Source organism: Coffea arabica, chromosome 5e (assembly GCF_036785885.1).
Source record: "Coffea arabica cultivar ET-39 chromosome 5e, Coffea Arabica ET-39 HiFi, whole genome shotgun sequence".
In the NCBI taxonomy this organism is placed as follows: domain Eukaryota; kingdom Viridiplantae; phylum Streptophyta; class Magnoliopsida; order Gentianales; family Rubiaceae; genus Coffea; species Coffea arabica.
Window position 1 is genome coordinate 53,185,976 of NC_092318.1, and position 12,904 is coordinate 53,198,879.

The 12,904-nt window shown below is 35.7% G+C and overlaps 2 protein-coding genes and 2 non-coding genes across 4 annotated transcripts; 2 read left to right on the forward strand and 2 right to left on the reverse strand.

The window, feature by feature from the left end:
- The first annotated feature begins 1,080 nt into the window (after nt 1-1,080).
- On the forward strand, nt 1,081-6,077 carry LOC113690549 (EH domain-containing protein 1). Its single transcript, XM_027208509.2, has 16 exons — nt 1,081-1,297; nt 1,426-1,505; nt 1,867-1,935; nt 2,024-2,081; nt 2,244-2,299; nt 2,389-2,428; nt 2,530-2,594; nt 3,097-3,210; nt 3,322-3,424; nt 3,518-3,567; nt 3,810-3,938; nt 4,045-4,296; nt 4,398-4,477; nt 5,156-5,282; nt 5,403-5,546; nt 5,624-6,077. The coding sequence occupies exons 1-16, from the start codon at nt 1,213-1,215 to the stop codon at nt 5,807-5,809; spliced, it is 1,638 nt and encodes a 545-aa protein (XP_027064310.2). The 5' UTR covers nt 1,081-1,212; the 3' UTR covers nt 5,810-6,077.
- A 3,588-nt stretch (nt 6,078-9,665) lies between these two features.
- Nucleotides 9,666-9,736, reverse strand: TRNAG-GCC (transfer RNA glycine (anticodon GCC)). The gene has a single exon. It is a non-coding gene; the product is annotated as a tRNA-Gly (tRNA).
- Nucleotides 9,737-10,689: 953 nt separating this feature from the next.
- Nucleotides 10,690-10,760, reverse strand: TRNAG-GCC (transfer RNA glycine (anticodon GCC)). Its single transcript has one exon. It is a non-coding gene; the product is annotated as a tRNA-Gly (tRNA).
- Nucleotides 10,761-11,236: 476 nt separating this feature from the next.
- Nucleotides 11,237-12,833, forward strand: LOC113743643 (upstream activation factor subunit UAF30-like). Its single transcript, XM_027271690.2, has 3 exons — nt 11,237-11,530; nt 12,009-12,200; nt 12,420-12,833. Exons 2-3 carry the CDS (start codon nt 12,027-12,029, stop codon nt 12,546-12,548), a joined length of 303 nt encoding a protein of 100 aa, XP_027127491.2. The 5' UTR covers nt 11,237-11,530; nt 12,009-12,026; the 3' UTR covers nt 12,549-12,833.
- The last annotated feature ends 71 nt before the right edge of the window (nt 12,834-12,904 follow it).

Consider the following 12,904-nt stretch of genomic DNA (forward strand, 5'->3'; position numbering starts at 1 on the left):
CTCGCAAATCTCGGGAGCTTGAAAGCTAAACAAAATTTTTTTTTTCTACCATATTTTTATTTATATTTCTACTCTAATATATTTTAAGGGATAATACAGTTGGATCAACGGAATCGACGAAGAGCTGAACTATCGTTGAATCATACGGAGTGTGCGATACACTCATATGAATTTAAAAAAATCACAATAATAACAAAGTGATCGGAGGCAAAACCACAATATGGATATACACAAATGTTTATTCACAAGTTCTAAAAACCCAAGTCAAGATCGCTGCCTACTTCCATGGCTTTGCTTACAATAAAGAAACAAAGCACTCTTAACGCGAGAATAATATATGAAAATTGGATGTGTACCAAGGGGAAAAAAAAAAACTAATGACAGGATAAAGTTAAGAGACGCAAAAAAGATTAATAGTCGAGTGTATTTGGGTAGAAAATTATTTAAATTTTATTTAGTAATCATATTAGCACTTTCTTTCTTTGATGTAATTTGTACTGGATAAAAGTATAATAAAAAAAATTATAAAAAATGTATTTATGATACAACAAAAAATTCTTTCCAAATAATCAAATATGCAAGACACACTCAAAATGAACAATACATTCAATGAGTAACAATTCTCAATGGGATAGTTTAGCGATAATAATTATTTGAGTGAATATTAATAGTTCGATATTAATAGAATTTGTTCTACCACATGCAAAGACTAAATTTAAATACTTATGTCATGGTTGTGAAAACTTACTAGTGTGCTTTTCTAATTCGTTATTGCCTTTCATAATGTGGCCTCTGTTAGCATAAACTCTTTGGAAAACATGTGCAACTATGCCAATTTTTGTTATTATTATTATTATTTTTAATGTTCAAGGAGTTTATAGCTTTTTGTTGTTTCCATATTAAAAGCACACCTTAGTCATTAAGGAGACAAATCATAGGGACATGGAGAAGGGTATTTTCAATAATAATAAATCAGATGCCAAAAAAAAAAGAAAAAGAAATTGAACACCTAAAACGACGACGTCGAAAGTTAAATTTAATTGCCTCGCGTCCGCAAAATGGCTCTCTCCTTTCCGCCTAACGGAAGCGATGGCACTAATCTTTCTTCAAATCCTGTTGCTTAAAAACCAACGAACTCCTAAATTAAAGCCGCGGGGGGCTGGTGCATTCGCTTCAGAGAACGTTTAATCATTTGGAAAGCGGAATCGAGTCATGGAAATTGATTCCGCTCCAATCAGCCGATGCTCCAAAGAAAACCAGAAGATCTATCAGGACTGGTTCGCTTTTGCTGATTCAGGTCTCTTTTTCTTCCCCAAATCTCCCCCCTCTCTTACACATTATCCTTTTTGTTTCAAAATTATTCAATTTTTGAACTCTTTCTATTTGATAAATTTTGATTTTTTGTAAATTTTCTTCAAATTTCAGATGGAGATGGGCGACTTACAGGAGCTGATGCCACCAAATTCTTTGCCCTCTCAAATTTACCTCGCCATGATCTTAAACAGGTTTTGTTCCTAGCTACGTATTCAGCATTGTCTCCTCTCTTGTTTTCCTTTTTGTTCAAGTTTAATCTCACTTATTTGTTTATTTAATTCTTTTGGTTTAATAAAAGATTTTTATGGTAATATGATAGTATTCCGTAATAAATGTCTCTCATCGACACTGCTTCGGCTTTATATGACTGCATATTGTGGTTGCTTGTGTTGTTGAAACCATATTACCAGCATGGATGCTCGTACGTGTATATTTCTCAGCTTACTAGCATTTCTAATTAAGTCATGTAAATATTAGCCTCCTACAAATTTATGCCGTTTATGTATCTTTTGGTGATTTTTTTTTTTTATTATTTTCCTTGTCTTCCACAAGGTTTGGGCTATTGCAGATTCTAAACGACAAGGTTTTCTTGGTTTTAAAGAGTTTATTACGGCAGTTCAGGTTCTGATATCTTCTCTCCCTCATTTATATTTGGCTTAGCTCCAGTATCGGAAAAGATGCTAATTTTCTCTTGTATCTTAATTTCTAGTTAGTTTCTTTGGCACAAGCGGGGCATGCATTAACTAGTGATATCATATACGCTGAAGGTAAGTAGCAGTATGGTTTCACCTTCGTTCTCTTTGTTTGGGAATAATGTGGTCCAGAGGAGTGATAAGCATATTGATGCTTTCTGGTCTGTCTGTCTTGGAATCTACTGTATCCTTTTCATATGTTAGCCTTACTATTTTAGCAAATTATAATTGTTACAGTTGACTTTGAAAGTCTGAAACCTCCAGCAATGGATGGGTTGGATGCGCTACTAGCTGTGAGTATACCAATGTCCTACCTAATTCTTTTTGCAAATTTCTTGGATCGTTCACTGATAATTCTCACTTTGTTATTGCATTTATGCAGAAGAAAAAGCATACACCGAAAAGTGAGCTAGAACAAAATGGTGAGACTGTTATTGATCTAGCTACATATTTTGTGTTTCTTTCCTCTTTTCCTTGTTTAGAGACCTGAGTTTGTAAAGTTCATATTTGTTCTGCAATTCAGGCATTCCTCAGTTGCAGTCTTCACCATCTGCTAATTGGTTTTCTTCGTCAAAGTCTGCAAAGAAGGTGCATTGTAACAACTACTTTGTCTCTAAAGGATGAAATATCGCACTTTTTCCTATACTTTTTGCATTGATACATTTTACACAATCCATGTTATTTAATTCTTTGCATTTTCTGTTCCCTTTATAGACTCTTATTTCTAGTGTTGGGTAAACTGTTTTACAATACTCTCTATTATGTATCAAAGTAATGTGATGCAGCAAGATGATAAACAGAACGGATTTGGGGCTGTAGAGAGGTCAGACTGGAAGATTTGATATATCTTCTGTGGACATTATCGAAGCTGCCATAGGACTCTAGTACATGACAAGATGACAAAAAAGTTTGATATGGACCGTAGTACATCAACTAGTATGCTAGTAGGACTTGAACACTATTCCACAAAGAGCACTTCTTAATGTGCAAGAACTTGTCTATTGATGATTAAATTTGCATCATGTAAACACACTTTACTTATTGTTTTGGGTCCTATAATGAGCTTTGCTTTTGCTTTGTGTCCTGTCAGGTGTCTCTAAGCTCTGTTACATCAATTGTTGATGGATTGAAGAAGTTGTACGTCCAAAAACTGAAGCCATTGGAAGCAACATATCGTTTCAATGATTTTGTTTCCCCTTTGTTGGTGAGTCATGTGCATCTGCTTTGTTCTTCACTTGAGGGATTTGGATATGGTTGTGATTCCATTGTCTTAATTAACTGAAATCATAGTTGACTGGATTGTTCCTTTCCCTAGACAAATAGCGATTTTGATGCTAAGCCCATGGTGATGTTGTTGGGTCAATACTCAACTGGGAAAACAACATTCATTAAACATCTGCTCAAAACGAGTTATCCAGGTATTTAGATCTTCATGCGGAGTCTGCGTATCTACTCTAATATCTCCTTAGAAGATAGGACCTTTCTGATCATTTTATGCGTTATTTTCACAGGTGCTCACATTGGACCAGAGCCTACAACAGACAGATTTGTTGTTGTTATGGTATTTTTGCCACTCAATTATTTTTCAATTTTCTTTAATAGTTCATCTGTATCCAAATCATTATTCAGTGGATGAAAAAAAAGTAAATATTTGCCTTACCAGTATAACCCCACAAAGTTTCAAATATTAGATTTCAAGATTTCTTATTCCAGAATTCCAACTCCACATTAGGCATAAGGAAAGTAATTGGAAATTTGTTTACTTTTATTCTTGGGCTTATTGCTTTATTGTGTTTTCTACAGAATGGACCTGATGAAAGAAGTATTCCAGGGAACACCATTGCTGTACAAGCAGATATGCCATTCAGTGGTCTGACTACTTTCGGAACTTCCTTTTTGTCAAAATTTGAGTGCTCTCAAATGCCACACCCAGTAAGTGGCTACTTATTCCCCCTTCCCCCCCCCCCCCTCCCTGCAAAAAACTAGCAGAATCTCCTGAAATGGTTTTCAAACTCACTGTTCATTTGAACTTTATAAGCTGTTGGAGCATATTACATTTGTGGACACTCCCGGAGTTTTATCAGGAGAAAAGCAACGAACACAGAGAAGTTATGACTTTACTGGCGTCATATCGTGGTTCGCTGCAAAATGTGACCTCATTTTGCTTTTGTTTGATCCTCACAAACTTGATATAAGTGATGAATTCAAACGTGTAATTGCATCTCTACGAGGTCATGATGATAAGATTCGGGTAGTCTTGAATAAGGCTGATCAAGTTGATACTCAACAAGTAAGTAGGTAGAATCAATTTCATCATCCAACACTGTGCCAAATATCAAAATATAGTTCTAGTCTTCTGATATACTTGCCTCCCTTCTCCCTGAATTGTAGCTTATGCGAGTTTACGGAGCTCTAATGTGGTCTCTTGGCAAAGTTCTGAACACTCCTGAGGTTACTCGGGTCTATATTGGGTATGGTCTATACTTGCGTCTTTGTTCATTGTATGTGCTTAGCACGCATCGCATGTTGTGAGACTAGGAAAGATTTTATTCTTCACGGAATATTAGAGTGAGTATGTATTTATATCTTGAGCCCTTCAAATCTGAGTCATGTTCAATATAGGGATTGCTAATAGGATATGATATTCAGCTTTGACCATTTAGTCATTTAAGTGACTATATCTTGTAACTGCTGCTCATCATTAACTCATTTAAGCGACTAATCTAATAACTGCTGCTCATTTTGATGATAAGCACAGTCACCCTATGGCAGTACAAGAACGTTTTGAAGCCCACAAGAATGTCTACCATTTGGCTTCAATAAAGTTTTATTGTCCTTCTCACTCTTCTGTTTGTACATAAGGCCCAAGGCAGATAAATAAATAATTTGGAATAACTTTAGTGCCAAAGCACGTTACTGCATCATCTCCACTTTGTGTTTATGTTAATTAGTAGACATGGAATTCTCTTAGCCTCACCATGCTCGTCATATCTTCAACTATTTTTTGATGAGATTAGTGTTTCCGACCGACATGAGGACTTGGGAATGATTTCTGTGTGTACTGCTGTACGATTATCATAGATTTTCCTTTTCATCCCATCAGTTCTCCATGTTGCACGCAATTTTATGACTGCCTTGCTTTGGCACAGTTCTTTCAATGACAAGCCTATCAATGAGGTCGCCACTGGTCCTATTGGAAAAGAGCTTTTTGAGAAAGAACAAGATGACCTCCTTGCAGATCTGAAGAATATACCCAAAAAGGCTTGTGATCGTAGAGTAAGTTGACCAGTTCTGCTTACGTGAATGCTTTGCTTGCTTTCAGATGAACTAATTTGGCTTGTCGGGGAGTTTAACTTCTTGGGTTGATAAGTTTCCCTGAATTTTTTTTTTGTGCAGATAAATGAATTTGTAAAGCGTGCTAGGGCTGCCAAGATTCATGCTTATATCATCAGTCATCTAAAAAAGGAGATGCCTGCCATGATGGGCAAGGCAAAAACGCAGCAGAGACTCGTTGATAACCTGGAAGTGGAATTCGGAAAGGTTGTTCTCTTTCTAAAGTGCATTTAGATGTCTGCAGAGAAATATCACAATTATGTTTATTTCTCGTTTGCTAACAGGTTCAGAGGGAGTTCCATCTGCCAGCGGGGGATTTTCCGAATGTTGAACACTTTCGGGAGGTCCTGAGTGGATATAGCATTGATAAGTTCGAGAAATTGAAGCCTAAAATGATACAATCTGTTGATGATATGCTTGGATACGATATCCCAGAACTTCTCAAGAATTTCCGGAATCCATATGATTGATATGCATACATCTGCTATCAAATTACAGCAGTTTTTTTGGGTAAGAGAAATCAGAAGAATATTGCTGATGATTTGCTAGATTGGCCGCCCATACGTTCAACTTCTTCTGACGCATAAACATGATTTATGCGGAAAACTACGACGCTGTACACTTCGATTAGGCGAGCTAGTGTGAAATTAGCAGTGACATGAATAATTATTCAGATTGTATTGTCTTTTGATTTTCTTGGCATTCTTACAAAAATAATATATAATTCCATTTACAAAACTAATATAGTTCCTACCCAGAGACTGTTACTAAACTCAGCGTTTTCAAGTACATTTCCTTTTTCTCAGATACATGGCGTAAAAGGAAACAAGAGAAATCTTAACAAAGATACAAAATTTACCAAGATTTGCCTTCTCATAATTGATGGTATTCCACTCTTCCACTGCGCGAGCGTAAGAACATACCAAAAAATATTGCTTCTCAATATTTTGTATTGAGAACATACCAAAAGATGGCTGGAGTCCGAATATGTTGTATATGTAAACGATATCATACCAAATTTACGTTATTACCGTTTCCGCCCTATTCAATAGATATTCACCTTCTCTGTGGCCACCAACTATGTCGTTTCTTAGATCGACAAAAACCCTTTTGCATCCAAAGAAGGCCTTGAAGGATCTGATGGCCAACGTTGGAGCCAAAATACACCAATTTATGATGGCATGCAACTTCGGCAAAATTTTCAAAATCGACAGAACCTCTAATCCTCATCTTTGTGGCGAGCCCACCCCTCGTGTTTCCGTCTCTTCTCCTAGCGAAAGTGATCATGCTGATCATACACCGGCTGCAATTCATTCACCAAAGAGTGTACCACCAGTTCTCTGTCCACTTCCCATTCAATACTCAACAGATTCTAGTGGTGCCGACGACACCAAAGACGAGGAGGAAGATGTAGAGGAAGAGGAAGACGAGGAGCAGGAGGAGGAGGAGGAGGAGGAGAAAGAGAGTCATGTGTTGGACTATATTGTAACGTTTCCTGACTCCGACTCCGACTCTGGTGCTGATGAATTATCGAAGGTGCCTGAAGGGTGCTTGTGTCCTGATCAAGAATATACCGTAACATATCCTGACAGTACCGACTCTGAGTCTGAATCTGATGCGGAGGAAGAGCAAGTGTTTGTCCATAAAGATCATTGCTTGAATTCTGATGATGGTGATGACCAATTTCACTTTGTGACGCCTCATCAAGAGGAGGACATGTATGCTCATCAACACTGTGGGTTCCAATGTCATCATCACGATTATCATGGGGACCGTCATCATCACGATGAAGGTTATTATGGCTGGACAGGCTTTTACTATGTTAGACAACCTCCATTCTGATATACTACAATCTTCTTCCATTACTTACCCCCGATTTGATAACATTTTATATTTTTGTTTCGGGTTTTGCCCTCTGGTTTTTATTGCGTTCTTGTCATCAGGTTCAGGATTGCTTGTTTGATTGAGCTACTTCATTGATTTGAAGCGTGTACTTGTGGTTTATGTCTACACACAAAGTGCTAGAATATTTTTCTCTATTGCTTGCTTCATATGCTCTGCTCTGATCTGTTAATTTGATGTTACTAAGTGATTGTATGGGGTTTGCATGAATGCGATGACAATTTGCGGTCAGCTCAAAAGGTAAGAAGTTAATGCTGCGTGTCTCCCCTCCACGGTGTCAAAGCCCAAAAGACGCATTCAATTAATGTCAAATCACTAGTGCTTAATACCCAATTTAATTGGTAGGGTTACGCAATCGTAAGAATTTTTAATTTTTTCCTTTTTTCTCTTATTCCTTCTAAGATTTGGAATCTCCCCTTAATCAAAATAAAGAATCACTAGTATTATTTTGTTTGATAACTTCATACTGCAATCACTAGTTTTGTTTGGTACAAAATCTTTGTAATCAGATCTTGTAGTGCAAGAATGCCACCTATAAAATGCAAATTATCTATTTACACATTATCATTTTGCAAATATTAGATGAATATAGGTTCGTTGTAGATCATTTTTTTATGATTTAAACTGTTGCGGAAGCTTTACTCCAACAAGGCAAGTTTTTTTATCTTCAAAAGGATTCGTGTTGTTCCAACAAGGTCCAATTTGAAAGAAAGTAATTTCGTAAACGCCTTTCAATACATGGATAATTTCACAAACCTCCTTTGAGGTTTGTACCAATTTTATTGAGCTCTTATTTGGTTTTACAAATTACACTGACCTCTCTTGTTATAATAAAATGATTATAATGACCTTCACTTAATAGATAGTATAATGAAATGAGATTAAAAAAATGAAAAAGAAATCATACCTCTTCGACTAATCCTATTTACAAGTTACAACCAACAACTATTTCCTTTCACTAATTATCACTCCGTTCTCATTCTATAACTCGCTCTCAAAATCCTACCAACCATTGCTTATAACTTCCTCCAATCATATCACAAGTGATCCCTCTAAAGTCTACTATATATCCCCATTCTTCTTGTCTTCCTTTGGATTAGCTAAATTACAAGTTCAGTTGAAGGATCAAATTTAATGGTTAAAGTAAAATTTAATTTTATGGTCAAAATAAAAGGAGATAAAGAGGCTCACAATAATAATGGAACAAATAATGCAGGCGTTGGGCAAAAGAGGAAGGGGAACCAAAGTTGGTAAATTTGGTAATTTGTTTATCATCCGTCCATAATACTTTTTTTTCGATGTTAATAACTGCATTTGGATTTCATTTTATGCTTTGCAATTGTTGGTTATAGTTTTACGATAGAGGTAGAGCTTCTTCTCTATATTTAAGATGTTAACATGTTTAGGGATTTGATGGTAGGTTAGGTAATTTTGTTTTGAGATGGTGTGGGCATTGGATTTGAAGTTTGGGGTGTGATTAGTTGTGAATAGTATTTTGATTTTTGGGAAAATGAATTTCTTGAAAATCTCCATAGTCATAATCATGCCTTTCCTTTTCTTAAACTTAATTAATCCCATCCACGCCTAAATCTTCTCTAAGGATTTTCTTCAAAACCATAATGTGACTCACGTAGTTGGAGTTGAGCCACTTGTATGGAACCAAGTCATGGCATTCTATGTTGAAAATCATGCAAACATAAGAGTAATTGATTGTGAGTTTGACTATTCCATAATACCATATGGTAAGAATATTTTTGAAAGATGGAACGAACCTTCAAGGTTGGATGCATGCTTATGCTTTGGGAGAAGCAATTTTATGATTGTGACGATGGAATTACTTGGGTTTAGATTTGAAATTAGCTTGTTTGCTAGTACAGTGGATTTGGTGGAAATATAGAAAAAGGCATTTGGCAAAACTCTTTTTGTTTCATTTTTTTAACAAAAAAAGGTAGTTTAGGATTTTTGTGAAAAGCAATAGTCTTTTGGATCTATATTGTTACATGAATAATAAAAGCAAGGGAGGTAAATGCAATTTAATAAACTTGAGAGGAGCTCTCTGCCATTGTTAGAAATTTCAGTGGAGGTTTTCGAAATTATCCCTTCAACAAATCAGAGGTTTCAATAAATTTGAAGGTATGTAGAAATACACACAAAATTTTCTACCAAGCTTTTGGAAGAGTAAATTATAATTGCCTGCCATGCAGGAATTAGGAAAAGAGGGCAAGTGCAAAGAAAGAAAAAGCGTGGTAGTTAGTTCAGCAAAAAGGCAAAGAGGAAAAAGTAGGGCAACTGCAAAGAATGAAAAAGCGTGGTTGTCAGCAGCAAAAGGGAGAGCTCAGATGTGCGCTAGTTTCGTCAGAGTGGTCAGACGATCGTGGCGACCCACCACAGAAGGCACTGCTTTCGTCATGGCAACCCCAGGAATGCACCAGCCGGGAATCGAACCCGGGTCTGTACCGTGGCAGGGTACTATTCTACCACTAGACCACTGGTGCCTTGTGGTGTACATCGCCTTTTTAATAGATGTCAAGATGACGGTGGATATCATTTTATTTTAGGGATAATTTTAGAAACCTCCCTTGAGATTTTTAATAATTTCATTTAGCTCTATCAAGGTTTTAAAAATTACACATGCCTCCCATATCATTCAAAATGACAACACTACTCTTAACTATTTTAATGAAATTTTCTTGTTTATATGCTTATACTTAGAATGACTTTTAAAATTATTTTTTTCATTCTTTATCCTTCTTATTCCTTTTTTTAATATTTTGCCAATAAAACTGTATAACTACCAATATTACCTTTAATTTTTATTGTATCCAAATGTCAAATTAGTGATTTTTTTGATGAGTTAATTTATCTGTAATCCAATGTTTTTGTTGATCTTTATTTTCTATTTTTATATTAAAATTAACAATAAATCAAAAGAAAACGACCTAAAATCACTATTAAATTATGATAATCTCACTACTTGAAAATTTCATAAATTCTGAATGAATTATTTTAACATTTTATTTTTTATCTTATAAATCTAAATCTAGAATAAAATACCATAAAAATGTCCTATCATAATGATAAATTATTATTATATTTGTTTATCAAATAGTAGGTATGGACATGAAAAATTTGGTATCTTTTTCTTATAATTGTATTAGATAATCTTATAATTATAAAGAAAAATAAATTAAAACTCATTACACTATGAATATTCGCTTAAAAATTTAACCATGTCAATATTATTTTAAGGTTTTATTACCAAAACTATCAAATAAAGAGAGGTATTGTAATTTTTTAAATTTTGAGGGAGCTCAGTGAAATTTTTAGAAACCTCAGTGGTCAGCAAAAAGGAGAGCTCAGATGTGCGCTAGCTTCGTCCGAGTGGGCAGACGATCGTGGCGACCCAACACCACAGAAGGCACTGATTTCGTCACGGCAACCCCTGGAATGCACCAGCCGGGAATCGAACCCGGGTCTGTACCGTGGCAGGGTTCTATTCTACCACTAGACCACTGGTGCCTTGTGATGTGCTTCGTCAGTTTTTATAAAATTTCAAGTTTAATGGTGGATATCATTTTATCTTATCACGCCATCATGGATGATAGCTAAATAATGAACATTATACACCCAAGTCCGAGCACTTGTTGAGTGTGGACTTAGGTCGTGAGGTGTCTTCTACTACTTTTTTTTTTTTTCTTAAGGCAATTAGGTATCTTTTAAAAAAGGTATAAATTATCATAATATATGATAAATGACAATTTGTATTAATGAAAGAGATATAGACTACACTAAAAACTTTGTTGCATTTGAAGGGATTTTGATGCTCTTTTATTGGTACTGGTGTAAGGGCACATTTAATGTGTGTGCAATTTAAAATATTTAAAATGAATTAATTTTGTATGATTTTGCTTTTTTTTTTTTTACATAAATTATATTCATATTATTTTTCTAAAGAACTTTGATTTATAAGGTTACAATAATTTAATTGTTATGATACTTAAAGCGATTGTGGATAATTATTACAATACTTTAAGTAGGTATGAGTAGTTATGTTGGGAGAATTGGATTAGGTGAATAAGGTAAAAATTAGTACTCTTATCAGTATAAGAGTTTAATTAGGACCCTCGAGAACTAATTAATTATTGATTCGAAACCAAGGCCCGCAGCGGAAACCCCTATTTGGCAGCAGAAGACGCTCAAGCTCAAGCTCAAGCTCAATCTCAGTGGCATTCCTCACGCAACTTCTCGCTGACGACGTCGTACAAAAAAGTTGTACCTCAAATCAGCAGGTAAAAATGCACAGGTCAAGCATCATAAGAATAATTTACATGAATCAGTGATCATTAATCTATTTGGGGTCAAAATTCATAAACAAGACTAATTTGTTTAGCTATTCATGGAGGCGTTGTTACTGGCACTATGCTTGTTATGTTTATGAAGTGCTTGTTGAAATTCCCCTGAGAATGTTGAACCCTGTGTAACTACTGTAAACACCTTGCTTATCAAACACTTGTACCAAAATTCGTACCTGTATTAGCACCTTGTTGGATTTTACGTACAAAGGTTCAAGAAATGGTCAGTGGCTTACCTTTTCTTGAAGTTGTTGAAATGGAGCTTTCTGGTTGGGATATGTAAACGTAATTGCCAGTTTTTTGGTTCAACGTGCCATCAAAGTCGTGGGATTTTGCTGTAATGTACCATGATAATGAAACGGCACGTATTATATGATTAAATCAAGAACCTTGACATGATTACCGCATTTTGTAGGTTGCAGTGGGAAGGAAAATGCTGCCTCAGAGGATGAAAAAGGTCATTACCGACAACCCAAAACAACTTGCTGACTTGATCGACCTTGTAAACCTGCCCTCAACGCTCAGAGAATTCTTGGGTCAGTCGCAGACCTCGCGTTTGGGGTGCTTTACGCGTGTTTGGTCGTACATCAAGGAGAACAAACTCCAGGTTTGAGATTTATTGCTCAATGCCATTCCTTCGCTATTCACATTTATGTCTGGAAAATTTTTGAAACAGCATGGTAAAGCCGTTGTGATGCAAGGTTGAATTACGAATGGTCAGGAGAAATACTCGAGTGCCAGTAGTTTTGATACTTTGGGTGTATCTTTTTTTTTTTTTTTTTTTTTAATATTAGTTAACCTTTGCTTTTCTATTGGTTTTCTTTAGGATCCAAATAACAAGAATCTGGTCAATTGTGATGCTAAATTGAAGCAAATTCTGTTGGGTAAAGGCCAAGTCGATCTTGCTGAACTTCCTATGCTGATTAAGCTGCATTTCCCGAAGCAGCAGAAATGATCTTCACGTTTGCAAGTCAAAGATGGCTGACACCAACTCTTGCTTTCGCATTCCTTTCTATAGATCGGATGAAAACACAAAGTTTATGTAATAGTCAGATGGTCAAGGAATTATTTCTGTTAGTGGCGAGTTGGCAGGTTATCCTTTCCATCGCTGCCTTTAGAATTTTTCTCAAATGTTGTAGTTAGTAATATGACATACATGGATATCAGCTCTACATATATTATTGGTTATTGCTGCCGTCATGAGAAAAATCCCATTACAATGATAATGAACTCTCTTTTACTCTGGTTTTTAGTTTTTAACTTTTCATTGTATGGCTATACAGAGAAAGCATTGCGTTCAGGTGTTATTTG

What these genes read in the sequence shown, in the direction of transcription:
- LOC113690549 (XM_027208509.2), top strand. Translation starts at nt 1,213, where the DNA reads ATGGAAATTGATTCCGCTCCAATCAGCCGATGCTCCAAAGAAAACCAG. An exon ending in ATTTTGTTTCCCCTTTGTTG is followed by an intron (nt 3,211 to 3,321) that starts GTGAGTCATGTG and finishes TCCTTTCCCTAG; the next exon opens with ACAAATAGCGATTTTGATGC. An exon ending in AAAAGGCTTGTGATCGTAGA is followed by an intron (nt 5,283 to 5,402) that starts GTAAGTTGACCA and finishes TTTTTTGTGCAG; the next exon opens with ATAAATGAATTTGTAAAGCG.
- LOC113743643 (XM_027271690.2), top strand. Translation starts at nt 12,027, where the DNA reads ATGCTGCCTCAGAGGATGAAAAAGGTCATTACCGACAACCCAAAACAA. An exon ending in TCAAGGAGAACAAACTCCAG is followed by an intron (nt 12,201 to 12,419) that starts GTTTGAGATTTA and finishes GGTTTTCTTTAG; the next exon opens with GATCCAAATAACAAGAATCT.